This window comes from Pantherophis guttatus, chromosome 11 (genome assembly GCF_059756535.1).
Source record: "Pantherophis guttatus breed Tessera chromosome 11, ASM5975653v1, whole genome shotgun sequence".
NCBI classification, from domain to species: Eukaryota; Metazoa; Chordata; class Lepidosauria; order Squamata; family Colubridae; genus Pantherophis; species Pantherophis guttatus.
The window spans coordinates 7,253,790-7,276,027 of NC_142073.1; the positions used below are offsets into that span (position 1 = coordinate 7,253,790).

The 22,238-nt window shown below is 42.7% G+C and overlaps 1 protein-coding gene across 1 annotated transcript in view; it reads left to right on the plus strand.

Annotated features, from left to right (window-relative positions):
- Nucleotides 1–22,238, plus strand: part of LOC117670891 (ATP-binding cassette sub-family C member 12-like) — a 66,197-nt gene that overhangs the window by 40,189 nt on the left and 3,770 nt on the right. The window contains exons 38-49 of the mRNA XM_087877293.1: nucleotides 65–124; nucleotides 1,284–1,373; nucleotides 2,187–2,290; nucleotides 4,007–4,204; nucleotides 5,734–5,960; nucleotides 6,927–7,064; nucleotides 10,441–10,627; nucleotides 14,184–14,273; nucleotides 16,253–16,442; nucleotides 17,360–17,519; nucleotides 19,502–19,580; nucleotides 20,968–21,081. Coding sequence (XP_087733419.1) covers nucleotides 65–124; nucleotides 1,284–1,373; nucleotides 2,187–2,290; nucleotides 4,007–4,204; nucleotides 5,734–5,960; nucleotides 6,927–7,064; nucleotides 10,441–10,627; nucleotides 14,184–14,273; nucleotides 16,253–16,442; nucleotides 17,360–17,519; nucleotides 19,502–19,580; nucleotides 20,968–21,081 — 1,637 coding nt within the window. The remainder of the gene's footprint in view (nucleotides 1–64; nucleotides 125–1,283; nucleotides 1,374–2,186; nucleotides 2,291–4,006; nucleotides 4,205–5,733; nucleotides 5,961–6,926; nucleotides 7,065–10,440; nucleotides 10,628–14,183; nucleotides 14,274–16,252; nucleotides 16,443–17,359; nucleotides 17,520–19,501; nucleotides 19,581–20,967; nucleotides 21,082–22,238) is intronic.

Consider the following 22,238-nt stretch of genomic DNA (forward strand, 5'->3'; position numbering starts at 1 on the left):
GAAATAAGAATGCTTCTTTTCGCAAGTATTAGTTTGACTCTCCCTTCACTTTTAATCTCCCAAGGTTTTGATAAACCGGATGATACAGAGAGTAACAAAGACCTTAAAGAAGTAAAAAGCAGAAGTAAGTTTCATTTTGTCTTCCTGCGTGATTAAACCCCCAGATCTCAGTGTCAACCCCTCTGTAGTGCAGAAGAACCCAGGTTTTCTTACATAATTGCTTCAAGGTTACTTCTGAGGTGAAATTAATGGTGCCAAAGAACTAATTGCCACACGCAGGGCAAGGCCAAACTTAGCACAGAGTCAAACAGAACCTTCTGAAAGCTTTTACCAACCAGATAAACTACAGTAATTGCTTCCTGCAAAAGCTCACGTCCAGTTCGCTCTTCTGTTATGTCTTATGGGAGGGGCCAATCATCTCCAAGCCTTACTCCCAAGTCAACCCTGTTTTCTTAATTGTTCCTGTCTTCTGGCAGCTCTGTGCATGTGCACACTGGGAACAGGCTCACACTGTTCTTCTGCCTCACTGATGTCAGACTCTGGAGACTCCGGAGGCAGCAAAGAACTACCAGATGGCCTTGGACCTCTCTCTGCCTCCGACTCAGAGTCCTCATCCGAGTCTGCCCCAGACTCCAGGACTGGCCCCCGTTCCTCCCCAACCTCCTCACTGTCCGAATCTACTGCCAGCTCTGCTGGCTGCTGGCAGGCCACAACACTTTCCCCCAACTGAATGGAAGTTCTGGAAGTGCCACATTTTTTTTTAAAAAAAAATATTCAAACTTAAGTAAAAGACCACAGAGAGAGGCCTGGTGAATTCTGTGCCTAAAAAGTTCAAAAGAGGAAATGATGAAAAAAATAAAAAAGTTCAAACTCCAAGCTAAATCAGCCCCTTGGGGCTGTTTTCCTTCTGACCTGCCTCTCCTTTGTTCACAATCAAAAGAGGAGAATAAGAAAATCAATCGGGTTTTGCATCCCAGCTGCTGGCAGTATTGATCACTTCAGGTAAATCAATCTCCTTCCGAATTACATTCTTGTCACGGGCTTCCATTCATTCAACAGCCATTAGAGAAACAAAAGGAGCGTTTTTCATACAGCTTCATCCAGGGGGAATGGCAGGAGTGGGGGGGTGAGAGGCATTTGTGAAGGCTTTTGCGAAGCTGCAAATGTTCATTTGAGGAGCTGGGCTCAACCGACGACCAATTTTGCTTGAAATGCATGAGAATTGTCATCCGTGGGTAAGGTTGTGGTGTGAATAAATGCTTGAAAAATGATTTCTCCCACAGCTCCTGAAGTTCAGCTGATTCAAAAAGAGGTGAAGGCAGAAGGTTGGATCAAATGGGAAACCTACCATACTTATATCAAGGCATCTGGAGGTACACGCCATAACCGGTTGCACAATTTCTGAAATGCATTTGTTGCTGGTAAATAAGTTTAGCATTGTTGGAAGAAAAATCCACCTGGTTCAGTTCCAAGTGAGGGGAAAGACACTGGAAACATGGAGGCTGATTGGAAAGATGGTTTATTGATGGACAGGACCACATGGGTTTTGAGGTCCTGGGCAGCTGAACACATGGAGGAGCGAGTAAGAGGTATTTATACCCTCTCTCGGGCCTTGCCCTTGAGCTTCCTGTTCCTGTGCAAGATATGCATTCTATTGGTTGTCAGACTCCCAGGGGGCTATGCAGCTATGCAGGTCGTAGCTAACTTTTTAAGTTGTCTGAATTAAGTTTGATTGGATTCTGAGATGATGCAATGTCCTTAGGAAATTTTGAAATGCAGTGAGCCCTGCTGTTGGATGGGTAGAGGGCTAATCCTATTATGTCCTGAGGGGTCATGTCTTAATCCCATCACCTTGGAGTTGAAGGTCTTTTGTTTTGTAGACAGGCTGGCCCAGTCCTTCTCAACGGGCACCAGATATCTGCTGGGGGCAAGGAGCTGAAGCTCTGAGTTCTGTATCCCTTAAGATTTCTATTTCTCTTTTAGGGGAAATATTCTGCCTTTTTAATATTTCCTAAAATATTTCATTCTTCTAGGAGGGGTGAGTGGGTGTTGACTTTTTACGGCAGGTTATGCAAATTCAGCCGCTAGCTCTTCACCGTAACTGGTTCAGTGGTTGTGTGAAGTCAGCCTTCATATCCTCAGGAATGCAGCATGGTTTAACATCCTGTGTCTACATTCCCCCCTAGGTTTCCTATTGTGGTTTGTCATCATTCTTCTCTTTGTTTTGATGACTGCCAGCTCAATCTTCAGCAACTGGTGGTTGAGTTTCTGGCTAAACCAAGGATCCGGGGTAAGTAAGTGCCATTTGGCACCAAAATGTCATTCCGTTTATGTCGGGGGTGTCCCACTTTGATAACTTAAAGACTTATGGACGCCAACTCCCAGAATTCCCATCCCTGGTTTATGTCCTCCTGTACACGCAGAGTGTTATAAAAACATCCCAATAAAAAACCAAAGACAAAACCACAAGCAATAAATCTTACTTTAAGATTCAGAGGATTATTTCATAAGCAATTTGGAACATGAACAGTCAACATAGCAATCAGAGGTGGGTTTCAGCAGGTTCTGACCAGTTCTGGAGAACCGGTAGCGGAATTTTTGAGTAGTTTGGAGAACTGGTACTAAAAATTCTGAGTGGCCCCACCCTCATCTATTCTCTGCCTCCCAAGTCCCAGCTGATCTGGAGGAAATTGAGATTTTGCAGTAACCTTCCCCTGGAGATTTTACAGTATCCTTCCCCTGCCACGCCCACCAAGCCATGCCACACCCACCAAGCCACACCTACAGAACCGGTAGTAAAAAGTTTTTAAACCCACCACTGATAGCAATGCAATTTCACAACAAAAGTTACATTATTAAACCATTGCAATGGGGTCGCATGACACATAGCAGGTCCTACGAGGACTGCTATCAGGCAAAGGACACCATTCCCATCTCAAGTCACATTTCTTATACCTTCTTTTTTACTCACAATACACAATCCATCGTTTCACTTCCTTGTTCTTTCTGACATTCTTACTGACTGTCACTCTCTGCAAACACCCATGTACGTCTCAAACCTCTAATCCATCGGCTACTTTCAGTTCCCTATTTCTCACAGTGTCAACGTTCTGATTCCAAACATATCTCAAAACTACGTACTTTGCAAAATCACATTTCACAGCAACAGCTCAGCAGGATGACAAATAGTTCTGATAAACTTTGAAATCTTTCTATCTAAACTTTGATCCGTGTAGCTTTTTTTAAGGGCCTGCTATCCTTCTGAGACCTATGGACTCTGGTAGTCTAATAGGTTATTTGTCTGTTTCTCACAAGAACCTGGGCTGGCAAAAAAAAAAAAAAAAGTAAAGTAAGACTTCATGAAGTTTCATTTGGACAATATTCCCTTTCCACAAACTTTCCTCTACCTCTGCGTTTTTTGTTTTTGTTTTTTGGACAAAAAACCCAGAGGCAAAGACATGGCCAAGAAGAGACAATGTGTTGTGACTCAGGCCCAAGTAGATAGTATTAGATACAAACAGTTCCAAAACAAACAGACTTTATTAGAACAGCTGAGAATTAACTCATTCTCAGCGTAGTCCAAACTAAATTTAAAACAAACTCTTCCTAACACAAATTCTTCAGTCTAATCACCAACCTTGGTATAATTAGGCAAACTGCCAAAGGCTTCTCTTGGCAAAAGTTCAAAAGCAGAAGACGCCGACCAGAGATAAGTGCAGCAAGACAAGAACTAGTCTATCAACGTTGTTTTCCGACAAAGAGCCCAAGAGCCGTTGCTGGTCTTTTAAGCCTTATGGGAGGGGCCAATCATCTCTTGGCCCTACTCCCGAGTCGTCCTCTTTGCTTTATCTGCTCTTGCCTTCTGGCAGCTCTTTTCATATGTGCACTAGGAACAGGAGGAGATATATAACTGATGCTCCTTTTCCCCCCGTCTCCTATTTAAGAAAGAAGGAAATGCTTCTCTTCTTCTTCTTTTTTTTTTTTTTGCTTCAAATCTGTTCTTTAGAACATGATCTGTAACCAGCCTCAAAACAGAACCTGCAACAAAGGCAGCATCACCAACAATCCTCAGCTTCACTTCTACCAGCTGGTCTTCGGGATGGGTGTGATTGCCATGATTATCCTGAGTTTCATCAAAGGTTATGGTTTCACTAAGTTGACCTTACGAGCTGCCTCCAGCCTCCATAACACCATGTTTTACCAGGTATCATTAAACTTTGGTTAACCATCATTGTGGTTCCATATATATATATAGGCAGATAGATGATAGACAGATAAAAGATGGATGGATGGATGGATGGATGGATGGATGGATGGATGGATAGATAGATATGATAGACAGACAGACAGACATGGAATTCACCATAGACAAGGAGGTCAGATCTGGATTTTTCCTCAAGGCCAAAAGAGCATTTCTATAGAAATCTCTCATGCCCATCGATCCAATTTTAAAAACTAAACTAAAACTAAAATAAAACTAAAGCTTAGAAAAGGCTATAACTTCTTGATGAATTTCAGAGATGCAGGAAATAAAAGTTTCAGGAAAGGTTTGTGGCCTGAATCCGCTTACAGCTAACAATCTGTTACTGGAAAGTAGTTTTCTTCCAAGTCAATTAAATTCTCTGTTGGACATTGCTTTCCAGCAAAGGATCTGGTTGGAATGTTCTGCCCAAATTATGGCTGGTTTTGCAGACTGGGTTGATTGAGCTCAGCCATCTGTTAAGTGCCTTCCCCTTTCTAGTTACATAAACTTCATCTCCCAGAATTTCCCGACCCGCTTAAATATAAGTAAGAATTCTGGGAAGTGAAGTCCTCTAACCTGTAGGTCACCTTGGCCAAGGAAGACTAGCATAAATCAGTGGAGAGCAGATGAACTAGAGTGCCATATTTTATGAGAACCCAACAACGTTGTTCTATTATTTTGCACTTAGCTAAAACAGATATTACGATTCTGCAAAAAAAAAATTAAATCCCATTTCTAGCAGAAGGCTTTAATTTCTACCGCTGCAGTTCTAGGATGGTAATTTTTATTGATTACGAACCCTTTCTCCAAACACATGTTATTAGAAATGAGTCCAACCACTCTCTCTTCTTTGCTCCTTCATAAAACAGCCTTTAAAATGTTTTCTAGTCATTAGGTAAAGGGACACGGTGCCTTTTATAGGGACGCAGTGGCTCAGTGGCTAAGACGCTGAGTTTGTCGATCAAAAGGTCGGCAGTTCAGCGGTTTGAATCCCTAGCGCCGCGTAACGGGGTGAGCTCCTGTTACTTGTCCCAGCTTCTGCCAACCTAGCAGTTTGAAAACACGTAAAAAATGCAAGTAGAAAAATAGGGACCACCATTGGTGGGAAGGTAACAGCGTTCCATGCGCCTTTGGCATTGAGTCATGCCGGCCACATGACCACAGAGACGTCTTCGGACAGTGCTGGCTCTTCGGCTTTGAAACAGAGATGAGTACCGCCCCCTAGAGTCGGGAACGACTAACACCTATGTGCAAAGGGAACATTTACCTTTACCTTAGTTATTAGGGGGGAAAGAAGAGAAGTCCCTGTTTTGCATTGATGCTGAAGCTTAGGTGAAACCTGCCTATTTCTGCCATCCAAAAACTGAGCGCTACAAAAGGCTTATCTATTATCTCGTGGCGTTGTTATTGCCGTTCTACGTTGTTTGTTGCATATTGTAGTGCTCTCTCTTCTTCCACCCCCCCACAACACCTTCCCCACTTATCTACAGATCTTGAAGAGTCCAATGAATTTCTTTGATACCAATCCCACCGGCAGAATCATAAACCGTTTCTCTAAGGATATGGACGAAGTGGACACGCGATTGCCGTTTTACCTCGAGAGCTTCCTGCTGCAGTTTTTCGGACTCCTGGCCATCTTTACAATTGTCACCGTTGTCTTTCCTTACCTCCTCATCAGCATGGCGGCCCTAACGATCATTTTCATTCTGCTCTTCCAGTAAGTGGGATATTCTGCATGGGCATGGCCAATACATTTTTATAAATAGATGATTGACAGCAGCAGCCCTTAGACTTATATACCACTTTACAGTGCTTTACACTGTAAACAGCACGCCCATCCACCAAGCGTGGCAGCCCTGAAGATCCAAAGTAAAAGATGGCCTCCAGGGCTGACCCAGCCCCTCTCTAAGTGGTTTACAGAGTCAGCCTGTTGCCCCCAGAAATCTGGGTCCTCATTTTACTGACCTTGGAAGGAAGGAATGGAAGGCTGAGTCAACCTTGAGCCTGGTGAGATTTGAACTGCCAAATTGCAGGCAGCCGGCAGGCAGCAGAAGTAGCCTGCAGTACTGCACTCTAACCACTGCGTCACCGTGGCTCATATGATCATATAACAGATGAGATAGGTAGATAGATAGATAGATAGATAGATAGATAGATAGATAGATAGATTAGATAGACAGATAGATTAGATAGATAGATAAATAGATAGATAGATTAGGAGAGAGAGAGAGAGAGAGGGAGGAAGGGAGGGAGGGAGGGAGGGAGGGAGAGAGAGAGAGAGAGAGAGAGAGAGAGAGAGAGAGAGAGAGAGAGAGAGAGATCAGTGGTTCTCAACCTTCCTAATGCTGCGACCCTTTAATACAGTTCCTCATATTGTGGTGACCCCCAACCATAAAATTATTCCTAAAACCATTGAAAATATGTGTTTTCCGATTGTCTTAGGCGACCCCTGTGAAAGGGTCATTCGACCCCCAAAGGGGTCCCGACCCACAGGTTGAGAACCACTGATATAGATAGATAGATAGATAGATAGATAGATAGATAGATAGATAGATAGATAGATAGATAGATAGATAGATTAGAGAGATAGAGAGACAGAGAGACAGAGAGACAGAGAGACAGACAGATAGACAGACAGACACAGGCATATGATTGCGCACGACATACCTGCATTCCATCACAGTATTTTTCAGAACACCATCCAAGACCTCAAACGAATTGAGAACCTCAGTAGATCTCTGTGGCTCTGCTTAATCACATCTTCAATCCATGGTCTTAGTACTATCCGTGCCTTCAACAAGACAGAGGACTACATAAAACAGTAAGTTTCCCGCCTGGGCCCAAATCACACTGTTGTTGTTGTTTTTTCTTCTTTTTTTTCACTACCCATCTCTCCATTCTTAAGTACGGCTGTTTCACTGTTTTCCACCTGAGCACCGATCTTGTGCCTGCCGCGAAATTGATGAAGCCCCTCTGCCTATTGTGCTACCTAAGTGGGAGATATCCAGGGGTTTTTCCATTTGCAGAAAATGCTGAGCTGCTGGGAAGCTCTCTGATTGCCCTATGGATTCTCGGGATTGTCTCTAAGTGCAGCCGTATACGACCCCCACGAGAGCACTTTATATTCCTCTGCAACCATTAAACTATTCTTAAGATCTGGTTTCTAAAGCAAAGGAATTCAACTTTTGAGTCTTCTGCCCGTTTCTGGCAGAATCTGAGGCTCGGTGAAAAAAACGCTAACCAGTAACTCAGTGGGAGGATAGGGTGCCTTTTCCAAGCCAGTAGAATGGAGGAATTTGGATTGTTTTCCCACTATTCAATCTATAGCTTCTTCTAGGGTCATCCAACCATCATTGGCCAAAATAACAGTAATGCGGACAAGCTTCATAGCACTTTAACGATAGATCGGCGGGGAAAATGGCTTTAGCCCTCTTTCTCTAAGAGAGGTATAATGGTACATAAGAATGAACTTGGAGACAGGAGTCTGAAAATGGTCAGATAAGCAGCACTTGAGCTGGGACTGGGGTGGAGAAAAGATCTCAGAAGACACCCTCCCCAGTTTTCAAGACAGTGAAATTAAAGAAGGGGGGGAAATGCTTTCAAGACATGTTACTGTAACCTTGCACTAAAGATAGTGTTAGTACTTATGGTAGGTACCAGAGGTGTTATTCAGCCGGTTCTGACTGGTTCTGGAAAAGTGGTAGCGAAAGTTTTGAGTAGTTTGGAGAACCGGCAAATACCACCTCTGGCTGGCCCCGCCCCGATCTATTCGCTGCCTCCCGAGTCCCAGCTGTTTGAGTCCCAGCTGATTGGCTGGGTCTTCTTTTGTTGACCTGCACAGGAGAATGGAGCTGGAAAGCACGTTAGTGGGGTGGGGTGAGAATGGAGAGTTTACAGTATCCTTCCCCTGGAGTGGGGTGAGAATGGAGATTTTGCAGTATCCTTCCCCTGCCATGCCCACTAAACCATGCCCACAGAATCAGTCGTAAAAAATTTTGAATCCCACCACTGGTAGGTACTTCTTGTCTAGACTACATTAAAGGGCTGACAAAAGCTTACAAATAGTTTGTGCAATAAGTTCATCTCACAAATCTAATGGGTCACTTAAAGACCTATAAAGTCACATAAAACATATTTACGAGAATCCCACGGTTCAACCCTGAGCTACAAATATTTTCTTCCATCGACACAGTAGTAGTGGCCAAAATCATGGAAATCTTTTGGGGAAAGTGTATTTTTGAGGTTTGATGGCCAATAACACCACTTTTTTGGGGGGGGGAGTTTCAAGATAATCCTATTCCACTGCTGGAATGGCCTGGGAATAGTCCAGACCTTCACCCAATTAAAAATCTTTGGAGCCGACTCAAGAAACTTATTAGTCAGAAGCGACCCAGCAATAAAACCCAGTTAATAGAAGCAATCCTTCAATCTTGGTTTCACATTATAACAGATGCAGAACTAAAAGACTTGGTTCACTCCATGGGAAGACATTGTAAGGCCATCATTCATGCTAAAGGTTACCCAACGAAGTTTTAACTGACATAGTGATCATTTTTGTATATCTTGTTTTTTCTATGGTGATAATTTTTGTATGTCTACCTGTTTCACTTTTCTTCTTTATACTGTAACTGCTATTCTAATAGCAAATCCTTCATAAAAGTTATTGCATTACATTATTGATTAAATTATCTTTCCATTGATACATAATTTTATGATACTACTCCCCCCCCAAAAATAATGGTGTTATTAGCTAGCTTTAGAAAATAACACTTTCCCCAAAAGGTTTCCACAATTTTGGCCACCACAGTATATTAAACTTCATGACTGCCAAGCTTTATCGGGACGTTGTGACTTTGAACCAGAACATGTGTTGTTCATTGAGCAACTAAGTTAAGCATGTTTTGCAAGTCCTGCCGTGGAAACTAGAGACCTGATGTAGGGAAGGTTGTGGATCCCACTACCAAGGGGTCCTTAAGGCAGTAGTGGCCTTCTGAAGCCTCTCCCTTTCGTGAGAAAAGAATAAACAGCTCACATTAAAAGAAGGAAGAGGGAGAGGAGAAAAGCACCTCACCTTCTCCACCCTGCCCAAGGATGCAGACCCTAATATCTTTGTTTTTGGTTTTGTTTAATTGACTACCATCTTATTCAACCGAAGTGGGTAGCTTCTTGGATAGACCTTCCTATCGTTCAAGCTGCAGTCTCCACCGTGGCTGGCATGAATATTCATGGCATGACGTGAACATGCTGCTGCAGTTGTAGTGTTTCAAAGGGAGATCTTGGCAGGATCTCCCTTACCGTCAAGGTAGTCCCAATTCTCATCACTGCCCAGAAAGAAAGCAGACAATATCTACAGAAGGAAGAATTTCTTATTTCTAATACTACTGTATGGTTATTTGGCCTCTCTATAAAAGAGAAAGGAAAAGAGGTGATAGCTAGAAGGGAGATAAAGCCCTGACATAACACTCATTTTGTGCATGTGCCTCAGTAAAGGTTCATTCCTCCTCCTCCTCTTTCTCTTCCTCCTCCATCTTCTTCATCTCCTCCATCTCCTTCATCTTCATCTTCTCCTCTTTCTCGTCCTCTTTCTCGTCCTCCACCATCTCCTTCATCTTCTCCATTTCTCCTCCTCCTCCTCCTCTTCTTCCTCCATCTTCTTCATCTTTTCATCTTTCTCTGCCTCCTCCTCTTTCTCTTCCTCCCTTCTCCATCTTCTCCATCTTCTCCTCCTCCTCCTCCATCTTCTCCTCTTTCTCCTCCTTCTCCTCTTTCTCCTCCTCCTCCATCTTCTTCATCTCCTCCCCCTCCATCTTCTTCATTTCCTCCTTCATTTCCTTCCTTCCTCCTGACTGCTAATTTGTGTAGTTCAGCACCAGCCTGCTGGAGATGTCAACTCTTAAGGTTTCTCACCTGCCTCCTACCAGTGTTGGTGAGAGTGTTCTTGGTGGAAGAAGGAACCAGCAAGAATATCAAGGAACTACCAAGGACACTACCACCATCACTGATTGGGCAAGCCACTTATATAAAGAGAGCAAATCCCACTCCCTTCTATCATTGATGATGTTACATAGTTTGGTCGTAAAACATCTGTAAGAAAACCACCAAGCTCAGAGAGCACCAAGTTCAACCCTGAGCTACAAATATTGGCTTCTATCAATCCAAGACAACTATTGAACAACTCATTCTTACTTTTGTTTCAGTTTTACGATCTTGAATAACGAAAACTCAAACCATTTCCTTATGTTTAACTATGCACTACGATGGTTTGCATTGAGGACAGATATTCTCATGAACTTCATGACGTTGATTGTAGCCCTGTGTGTGGTCCTCAGCCATTCTTCTATCAGTACTGCAGAAAAAGGCTTGGCTCTATCTTATTCTCTCCAGGTAAAAACTTGGTGGGCAGGATCTTCAAGTAACTCAACCTTCTGTTTTCCGAGTGTAGACTGGATCTTGACTGGCGTGACATTAATAACATAAAAAGAATGGGTTTACAACATGTGAATGGATATTGTCAAGCGCCTGGGAAATCAGGAGATTCGGGCAATTCAAACAAGTATAAAGCTTTATTGCAACTTAAGCTTGAGAATCTGGTCAAGTGACCGTTAAGGGAAATGCATGGGAGTTAAGAATAGCAAGGAATTCAAGGAGGGCTGGATTTAGATCTGTTGTGGGCATGAAAGGACTCTTGACTTATGATGTGTTTGACCCATCCCCCAGCGTCAGCCTGATCATCTCCTGCATCTATCTCTCTCATCTTCCAACAAGTTCAGGAGAGTGAGAATATACAGGCACACAAACATACATACACACATGCAGAGAGACAGAGAGAGGGAGGGAGGGAGGGAGGGAGGGAGGGAGGGAGAGAGAGAGAGAGAGAGAGAGAAGGAGAGAGATATTTGTAACTGCAGGCTGTTCTTGACTTACAACCACAGTTGGGACCAGAAGTTCCATTGCTAAGCGATGTAGTCATTAAGTGAGTCATGCCCGATTTTACAACCTTTGTTGCCACATTAGGTAAGCAAATACAGCTTCCCTTATTGTCAGAAATTCTTTGTATATACAGCATCACAGAGCAAACAAAAAGTACAGTCACCATGTGCTTTACTGCTCAACTGTTTTACCGTAACAGGAAACAGGAAAATCTACTTAGAACAAAAGAGAATAAAATACCTACCATAGAGCCAAACTTGTAAATGCTGCCATCTACTGGCTGAATACTACTCTAGTTGTTGCATAGCAATACATTCCAACAATGAGTTCCAACACTTAAGGACTTTGTTTGTCACAAGGCATCTGGAAAGGTCACAAATAGCGGTCATGTGACCCCAGGATACTACAACTCTTGTAAACACATGCCAATTGCCGAGCACACGAATCGTAGTCATGGGGACTATGTGACTCACTTAACAAATGTCTCAGCAACATAAATTTTGGGTTCAATTATGGTTATAAGTTAACGACTACCAGTGTACCTCCTTCCATAAGGAATAGGCCTGAAATGATTTTTTTAAAAAAAGCTTCAGGAGAAGGAAATGGCATTGTATTTTTGTATTGAACTTCGAAGCAAATTCCTAGATATGGAATTTTTCCATCCTAAATTCATCTCGTTTTTCGAATGCACGCTGCAGCCCCCAAAGCGGATTGTTAAAACATCCATGGAGCAAAGCCTTCTGCAGTTTTCTCGATATGGTGGGTCTCAGGATACCAATTAAAAATAACAGACACAAACACACAAACCAAAAAAAGTTTTAAACTCCTGTAAGTCTGACATATTGCCCACCCCTCTGGTAGAACATGGTCCCACCTATCACTTTACTTTCCTCCTGTGAGTTTTGGAAACCTTTATCTTTTATTTGGGGGAACCTGCTCTGTCCTTTGATATCGTGGGTTCGTCCAGTTGTGGCCCAAGAGTAGGGCCAACCAGGCATCGAGCAACATACGAATGATGCTCAACAATGCAAATGGACTAAGCAAAAGATTTGCCACAGGTGAGCTGCCGTTTCTTAAAAGGTATTTTGCTTGCATGAATCCAATTTTAAGGACAATAAAAATTACAACCGTAAAGGTAGCCACCACCACCCCACCAACAACTGTTCATTTAGTCACCGTTCAAAGTTACGACGGCACTGAAAAAAGTGACTTGATGACCGTTTTTTCACACTTACGACCACCGTTGCAGCATCTCTGCATGGTGACCGGATTAAAATTCAAAGGCTTGGAGACCGATTCGTATTTATGACGGTTGCAGTGCCCGTCTGACCTTCTGACAAGCGCAGTCAATGGGGAAGTCAGATTCACTTAAGAACCGCCTTCCTAAGTTAACAAATGTGATGATTCGCTTAACAACCGTGGCAAGAAAAGTCGTAAAATGGGGCAAAACTCCCTTAGCAAATGTTTCACTTAGCAACATAAACTTGGGGCTCAATTGTGGTCGTAAGTAACTCGAGGACTAGCTGAACATTTTTTCATGCAATTTTAATCCTAATTTTAATAATTGATCTACCCCATCAATGAGTTGATCTCTCCTTCCAGCACATTTCCAGAAAGGAAATCCCAAATCACATTCACATGAATTTCAGAAGACGAGAAGCTCCATGTTGGATCGGATTTGCATTTATCTAATATTCTGGCCCCATAATAGTGGTCAGAATTTCTTAAACAGGAGATGTGTACAGCAGCATCCTGTCTACTGTTCGCCCACAATAGGAGTCAAGAGATTTCCAGCTTGTGAAATGGGATTTTTTGAGTGGTAACTTCCAAGGGGCTTATATCCTTCGTGGATTTCTCTAATCTCCTTTTAAATTCATTCCTGATTTATTTATTGAGGCCACATACATATGCTGCCTACTCGTGCAAGACTACAGTAAAGCAGGGCTGTCTTAACGCCTGATGGGCACTTGCCCGTGGGCCCCACGAGCATAGTGGCCCCATACTAATCTGTGTATGTGAACCCTTCAATGCACCTTGTATCATATAAATACAGCAACTGTATGGCTTACTGAGTATTATTGTGTTTTTCAAGCCTCGTGTATTGTTCCAATGTTGATCATGTTGATTAGTTGCTGCTGCACAGCATGTTTTTAATGTTTCAACACTGGTTTTGTCGGAAGTGCCAATAAAATAAATATAGGTTTAATTTTATCAACCATTTACATTTTTATTCCTGTGAGTAGTTGCCGTAGAGGCCCCAGTACACGGCTTTGCCCGGGGCCCATAATACTGTTAAGACAGCCGTGCAGTTCTGTCGTTTGCTTGTACCAGATGCCTATGGAACTGTGCTGGACAGTGGTGGGTTTCAAAATTTTTCGCTACCGGTTCGGTGGGCGTGGCTAGGTGGCGGGGCATGTGACTGAGTGGGCATGGCCAACTTGATGTCATGCCGACGGCCACTCAGTCACATGACCCTCCCACCAAGCCACGCCCACAGGAAAAGATAGGAAAAATTTTGGAATTTCCACCTATCTAACCCCGTCCTCCCTTCACCGGTCGCCCCCGTTTCCCCTCCTTTTCGGTGGCCCCCCCAGCCAACCGCCACTGCTGAAAAGCGGTTGGAAAAGAAATCTCCCAGCCTCTGGCCATAGGCTGCCAAAAAGTACCAGAAGTCACGGAAAAAGCTGCTGCCGTCACCGCCATGTTCTTCGCGCATGAGCATCCCATTGGACTTGCAAGGCAATGGGATGCGTGTGCGCGAAGAACATGATGGTGATGAACATGGCGCACGGGATGAATGAGCGTGACTGGGGAACCAGTTCAGGGGCATGGCCAACCGGCCATCGCTACCGGTTTGGTGACCTTGGCCAAATTTCTGCCAACGGTTTGCGCGAACCGTTGCAAACCGGCTGAATACCACCTGTGATGCTGGAACTGATTGGATCTTTCCCTTCAAAAGATCTTTCCATACAGTTTCCTGTCTTCTCACGTTCCCCATTGTTTTTTCTAGCTAAGTGGACTTCTTCAAATATGCGTGAGATCGTGCATCGAAGTTCAAGGCAGATTTACTTCGGTGGAGCAGATAAGAGAATACATTGTGGTAAGAAAGGTTCTTACCATCAGAGGAATGAATGCTGAGATTTCCATTTTGTTTTTCATGCACCCCAAACACAAAAAATAATATTTGCAGAAAGCCAGAACATGAAGGCATAAATCGATAGAAGTTGTTGACATGGTTGAAATGCTGGTGTAAATACAGTATCGAGTTGGCATTTACTAGTTGATAAATCTAATTTTCTATTTCTTCTTTTAACTGAAAGTGACTCAGATATCAAGTATCCACTGCTATAATGACACAAAACGTTTGTTTTAAATAATAGGTGAAAGAGATCTGGTTTATTTTTTGGGTGTGTATGTGTGGTTCTTTTTCATGAATTCATTCCCCCAATTTTATTTTTAAAATGTCTCTTGGAACAATGCCATAAATAACAACAAATTGTATGAGCTTCACTTGAGCCTCAAATTATGAAAATGTTCAACTTCCGGAAATTCCAATCTCTAACTAAAGTTACTATGATACCCTAACAGGAAGTAGCAATAAACTTGAGAAACAGATGGAAAAAAAGGTCCAAATAAGAAATCGGTCAAACAAAATAAATTTGAGTTGAAAGCAGAAATGTAAATTAAGAAAGCATCTTATTTTTGATCTTCCCTACTTCTCTAAAGGAAAAGAGGGAGGACATGCATTCAGATTTGCAATACTTAACTTACGGCCATAATTGAGCCCAAAATTTAGGTTGCTAAGGGAGACCTTTGTTAAGTGAGTTTTGCCCCAGGTTATGACTTGCCTTGCCACCGTTGTTAAGTGAATCACTGCAAGTTGATAAGTTAGTAACCGGGTTGTTAAGTGAATCTGGCTTCCCCATTGACTTTGCTTGTCAGAAGGTTGCCAAATAAAGCTGATCACATGACCCCCGGGACATTCTAAGTCAGTTCCCAAGCATCTGAATTTGGATCATGTGACCAGGTGGCTGCTGCCATGGTCATAATTATGAAAAACGGCCATAAGTCACACATTTCAGTGCCATTGTAACTTTGAACTAAACAAACTGTTGTAAATCAAGGACTACCTGTATTCTGTTATGGTAACCTTAGGACAGGACAGGACAGGACAGGACAGGACAGGATAGGATCGGATAGGATAGGATAGAAAATAGGATAGGATAGGACAGGACAGGACAGGATAGGATAGGATAGAAAATAGGATAGGATAGGATAGGATAGGATAGGACAGGACAGGACAGGACAGGACAGGACAGGACAGGACAGGACAGGACAGGATAGGATAGGATAGAAAATAGGATAGGATAGGATAGGATAGGATAGGATAGGACAGGACAGGACAGGACAGGACAGGACAGGACAGGACAGGACAGGACAGGACAGGACAGGATAGGATCGGATAGGATAGGATAGAAAATAGGATAGGATAGGACAGGACAGGACAGGATAGGATAGGATAGAAAATAGGATAGGATAGGATAGGATAGGATAGGACAGGACAGGACAGGACAGGACAGGACAGGACAGGACAGGACAGGACAGGACAGGACAGGATAGGATAGGATAGGATAGGATAGGATAGAAAATAGGATAGGATAGGACAGGACAGGACAGGACAGGACAGGACAGGACAGGACAGGACAGGATAGGATAGGATAGAAAATAGGATAGAAAATAGGATAGGATAGGACAGGACAGGACAGGACAGGACAGGACAGGACAGGATAGGATAGGATAGAAAATAGGATAGGATAGGATAGGATAGGATAGGATAGAATAGAATAGAATAGAATAGAATAGAATAGAATAGAATAGAATAGAATAGAATAGAATAGAATAGAATCTTTTATTGGCCAAGTGTGATTGGACACACAAGGAATTTGTCTTCGGTGCATAAGCTCTCAGTGTACATAAAAGATATAAGTGATAATAAAAGTAGGAATAGTATTCATATCTGGTCTACCCCAAAAGGCTGACAGATATGGATTCCAGATGCTCTTTCTTTGTTTCCTTCAGAAATGCACTCCTGAGGGATCAGAGACTCCTTCAGTGATCACCCCTCCTCCAGGCTGGCCCGATCAAGGGGAAATCATTTTTAAGAACTATCAGATGAAATACCGAGAAAATAGTCCTATTGTACTCCATGACATCAACATCCACATTCACGCTAAAGAAAAAATTGGGATCATTGGCCGGACAGGTTCAGGTATAATCTACTCTGTCGATTGCTTTGTAAGTTGTACAGATAATGAAATGCTTGTTTCTTTAGGATTTACTCAAATATGTAGGATTTACTCTTCTGCTAATGATTTATTCTGTGCTCTTGCTGTAGTTTGAGTCCAGGGATCTCCAAACTTGGCAATTTTAAGACTTGTGGATTTCAGCTCCTGGAATTACCCAGTCAGAATCCCGGGACTTGAAGTCCACAAGTCTTCAAGTTGCCATGGTTGGAGGCCCCTGAAAAAATAAAGAGGGAAGAGAGTTTGGGTCAACGCATCCTGGCATATGCAGAAATAGAAAAATGGATTCCCTCCTCAAGAAAAAAAAAACACTCCTGATGACAGATGAAAAATGGTCTCTTATCATCTTCCAGAAGAATGTGAGTTTCCTCAAGGCCACCTTGCCTTATAAGAGATCTGCAAAAAAATTCATCATTGAATAATCCAGCCTTGAAAAGACCAGGGGACTCCAATCTCAGTCCCCTGTGATAGACACTTCTTAACTCAAAACAGATCCGTTCTGAGGTTGGACACAGCCTGTTTTAAGATCGGGAGGTTGTTTAATCAAATATTTCACCACATCCAATTTACACTTTCTAATCCTAGCAACACAGAGTGTCCCAGAAGGTTTTTAGTGCCATTTTTTAAAGCTTCAAAAACTCAACACTGCACTAAAACATGAAGCTTTGAAAGCTTAAACCTGCACTGAGACTTTTGGGACACTGGTGTAAAATCTAAAGAGCAGCATAAATTCTCTTTCTCTTTCTGGAAATCCTAGATTTCCAGAAAAATATTTCTTGGCCCTCGGATGTTGGCATCCTTGGCCTGGCATATTTTTTTTAAAAAAAAGGATGGAAAAGCTCATTTAAAAAGGACCCATGTTGGCATTGTTCAAATCTTGCAGGAAAGTCCTCTTTAGGAGCTGCTCTGTTTCGACTCGTGGAACCAACATCTGGCACGATCATCATCGATGGCATCGACTACTGCAATATTAGCCTGAAATCCTTACGTTCAAAGCTGTCCATCATCCCGCAAGATCCTGTTCTGTTTGTAGGTACAATAAGGTAGCTGTTGCAATTATCCATTAGCCTTTCCAGCTGGTTTTGGGGGGGCGGGGCGGTGGCTCAGTGATTAAGACTTTGGGCTTGTCAATTAAAGAGCTGGCAACCCAGGTTCGAGACCCAGCGCCACGTGATGGAGTGAGCTCCCATCCTCGATCCAGTTCCTGCCATATTTGAGAGCATGCAAATGCAAGTAGATAAATAGGTACCACTTTGGTGGGGAGGAAAAGTACTCTGGGACGTCATGCTGACCACAGGTCCACGAAAACGTCTTCGGAATTGCGGCGTAAAATCCGCAGGGATCTCTTTACCTTTACTTTTCCTGCCAAAGCGTAACCAGAACACTAATGGTAGTTTCCAGGCCTTCTTTTAAAAAGGAATCTAAAGGATTGATGATCTCTGGGTTACAATCTGGGGTGACAAGCGAGACAGGTTGTGAATGATGACCCTGTGTGAACTTTTTTTAAAAGACATTATTTGCACCAAAGCACCCCTTAAATTGACTGGCTGCTATTTCATCCCTTATCTTTACATTCCAAACTCTCAGATCATTTTTATTGTAAGTGGCATTTATATTTTCTCTGGGTACTTGGGATGACAGAGATTGTCCCAACGTCGCTCCGTTTTAGCCCTTCCAAGAAGGCAAAGAGAACAGTAACAGGTACAGAAATAATTTTCCTGGCGGTAGGGTATAATGCAGGTAGTCCTTTGACTTACGACCAAAACTGAGCTCAAAACGTCTGTTGCTAAGCAAAGGCAGTTGTTAAGTGAGCTTTGCCCTGATTTATGACCTTTCTTGCCAGCGTTGTTAAGCAAATCATTGCAGTTCTTGAGTTATTAACACGGTTGTTAAGCGAAGCTGACTTTCCCCATTGACTTTGTTTGTCAGAGGGTCGCAAAAGGGGATCATGTGGCAGTCCGGGACACTGCAACCGTCATAAATACGAGTTAGTTGCCAAACCTCTGAAATTTGATCTCGTGTCCATGGGGATGCTGCATTGGTCATCAGTGTGAAAAACGGTCATAAGCCAGTTTTTTCAGCGTGTTGTAAACTTTGAATGGTCACTAAACAAACTGTTGTAAATCAAGGACTATCTGGAATAGATTTTTTTTTCCTAGGCCCATCAAGGTTTCTTTCTAACAGATCTTACCACGAACAAAGAGAAGGCAGGATTATTTTTGAATTAATTTCTTCCTCCTCCTTTGTTCTTTTCCAGCAGCTGAGAAATCTATTTTGAACCTCCTACTCCCTTAATGCTCCATTTATCTCTTTCCCATTTTCAGGAATTTGTTTCATCTTTCTATCACACCCACACATTCCCTGGGCAAATGAAAACCAGACCTCGGGTCTAATCAGTGCTCGTCTAACACCTTATGGCGAGGCTACCCAGCGTTGTTGAGTTATAATGACTCCGTTGATTAAATTGGGAGAGGGCCAAGCCTTGGAACGGTCTCCATCCCATGGGGTTATGGGCCTCTTTGCTGGCTGGGTTATGAAAACTCATCCCACACAGTTTTCTTATTATACTGTATGCAAACACAGCCAAAAGATTCATCACCACGTTGAGCCATAAGGCGGCTTATTGAACTTAACCACTGGGTGAAGTCAGATCCTCTGGCTAATTCCATGAAAAGCAGTTTTTGACTTAGACTTATATGCCACTTCACAGTGCTTGACAGCCTTCTCTAAGCAGTTGACAGAGTCAACTTGTCGCCCCCAACAATCTGAGTCCTCATTTTACCCATCTCGGAAGGATGGAAGGCTGAGTCAACCTTGAGCCTCTCAGGATTGAACTGCTGGCAGTCGGCCGAGTTAGCCTGCAATACTGCATTTTTTTTTGTTGTTGTTATTTATTTTTTTATTGCACTTTTTCTCTTTACATATCTCTGTTACATATTTAACGGATCTGTGACAGATCTGTTAAGAGTTGTATTATCCTTGGAGCGAACAATTTATTCTTTTGATACCAATTCCTGCCTTCCAGATACAACTTGGATCCTCTTCTTAACCATACTGATGATCAAATTTGGCAAGTTCTGAACCAAACCTTTATGATGAGCAAGGTATGTGGTTTGTGTTTTTGATAGTAAGTGCGTATTATTATTTGCTGGTTATAAAACAAAAGGCAGCATGTGGAATGAATAGATCTATAGATGAGCAGAGATAGGGGTAAGATAGATAGAAAGATGCATAGAAAGACAATTGATATAGAGATAGATAGATAGATAGATAGATAGATAGATAGATAGATAGATAGATAGATAGATAGACAGAGAGAGAGAGAATAGAGATATATAGAGATATCTATCGATCTATCGATCTATCTATATCTATCTAGATATAGATATAGATATAGATGATATAGATATAAATGATATAGATATAGATATAGATTTATAGGTATAGGTATATAGATATAGATACAGATATACAGGGAGAGAGGGGGAGAGAGAGAGAGAGAGAGAGAGAGAGAGAGAGAGAGAGAGAGAGAGAGAGAGAGAGAGAGATGATATAGCTATATAAAGATATAAATGTATAGATAAAGATGTCGATGGAGATTCTCAGCCATCCAGGTCTTGGTTATCCCAAAGGTGCTTTTTCAAGAGGAAACTGGACTTTCTGGTTTTTCTTTGAAGATGTTTCGCTTCTTATCCATCCTTCTTAGAGCTAAAGAAGCTTCTATGATGAGAAGCGAAACATCTTCAAAGAAAATCCAGTTTCCTTTTGAAAAAGCACTTTTGGGACATATAGACAAAGGGAAAGAAAGAAAGAGAGAGAGAGAGAAAGAGAGAGAAGGAAGGAAAGAAAGAAGGAAGGAAGGGAGGGAAGGGAAGGGAAGGGAGGGAGGGAGGGAGGGAGGGAGGGAGGGAGGGAGGAAGGAAGATGAGAGAGAGAGAGAGAGAGAAGTTATCCATCACTGGATCCTTTAACCCCGGAAGGCAAATTTTATGAGAACTATTCACCTCCCTGAGATACAAACCAAGTTTATCTACTTATTCTATAATATGTCACCATCCAGTGGAGATTAATTCTTGGAGACAGAAGGTGTCCTCAATCCCTAGGTGTTGGTTGCACTGCAAAATGTTACATGGACCATTTCTTTCTTTCTTTCTTTCTTTCTTTCTTTCTTTCTTTCTTTCTTTCTTTCTTTCTTTCTTTCTTTCTTTCTTTCTTTCTTTCTTTCTCTCTCTCTCTCTCTCTCTCTCTCTCTCTCTCTCTCTCTCTCTCTCTCTCTCCTGCTCCTTTCTCCCATCTGCCTGTCTTCTCCCTTGCCTGTCACCCAGCATTCGCGTCACTTATCACACGGTTCATTTATATCTGCATCACTTTTAGAGAAGCAGCACCGGTATAATCGTTAAAACCCATCACCCGTCTTCAACTATTGTGAGCATCAAAGATGAACCTTTCAGCTGTGGTGTTTTCCTCCCCTCACCCCCTTCCTTGCTTTAGATTTCCAAGCTACCAGGAAAGCTGGAGGCAGAAGTGATTGAAAACGGGGAAAATTTTTCAGTGGGGGAACGACAGCTGCTCTGTTTGGCAAGAGCCCTCCTGCGAAACTCAAAAGTGAGTCCTGCAGCAATCTGACTTGATTCAGGCTGGTCTTGAATACTTAAGAGCCCCTCGAATTTAAAAGATTGTTCCGTCTGCATTTCCAGCTATCAATCAATCAATCAATCAATCAATCAATCAATCAATCAATCAGAATAGAGCTGGAACGGACTTTGAGGGCCTTCTAGTCCAACCCCCTGCAGGAGATTCTATACCAGGGATCAGCAACCTTAAACACTCAAAGAGCTAGAAGGGTCCTAACCGGAAGCCCCTTGTTCAATTCTGGAGCCGGCTGGGAAGTCCGGTTCCCCCACCATAGAGTCTCCTCCTAGTGTGGCATCCTTTTTTCCTCTGCTGACCGGAAGTCCGGTTCCCCCACCATAGAGTCTCCTCCTAGTACGGCATCGTTTTTCCTCTACCTGTCCTAACCGAAATCCCTATCAATTGTGGAGCTGACCAGTGACAGGGAGCCACAGCAGAGGGATGAAAGAGCCACATGAGGCTCCAGAGCTGTGGGTTGCTGACTCCTGTCCTATACCATCTCAGACATGTGGCTGTCCCGTCTCTTCTTAAAAACCTCCCGTGTTGAAGCACCCACAACATCTGAAGGCAATCTGTTCCACCGGTTAATTGTCCTCACTGTTAGGAAGTTTCTCCATAATCCCAGGTTGCTTCTCTCCTTGATTAGTTTCCATCTGTTGCTTTTTGTCCTGCCTTCAGATGCTTTGGAAAATAGGTTGACTCCCTCTTCTTTGTGGCAGCCCTTCAAATATTGGAATACCGCAATCATGTCATCCCTTGTCCTTCTTTTCTTTAGATTAGCCATACTTGGAATTTCTGTCCCCTTCTGACCCACACAAAAAGACCTCGAAGGGGGAGACTCTCTGCAGCAATATGTTCATTGCACATATCTGTCCCAGAGACTGTAGTTTGAGGACCCCTGATTTAATGCAATATAAAAAAATGCAAATAATTTTTCTGCTGACCACCAAAATTTTCTCACAGACCACCAGTTGGTGACCGTTGCTCTAGAACTAAGGAGAAATTTCCTGACAAGGGAGCAACTTGTCTCCAGAAGTTGTAGGTGCTCTAAAATTGGAGGTTTTTAAGAAGAGATTAGACAACCATTTGTCTGAAATGGTTTCCTGCTTGAGCAAGGGGTTGGACTTGGA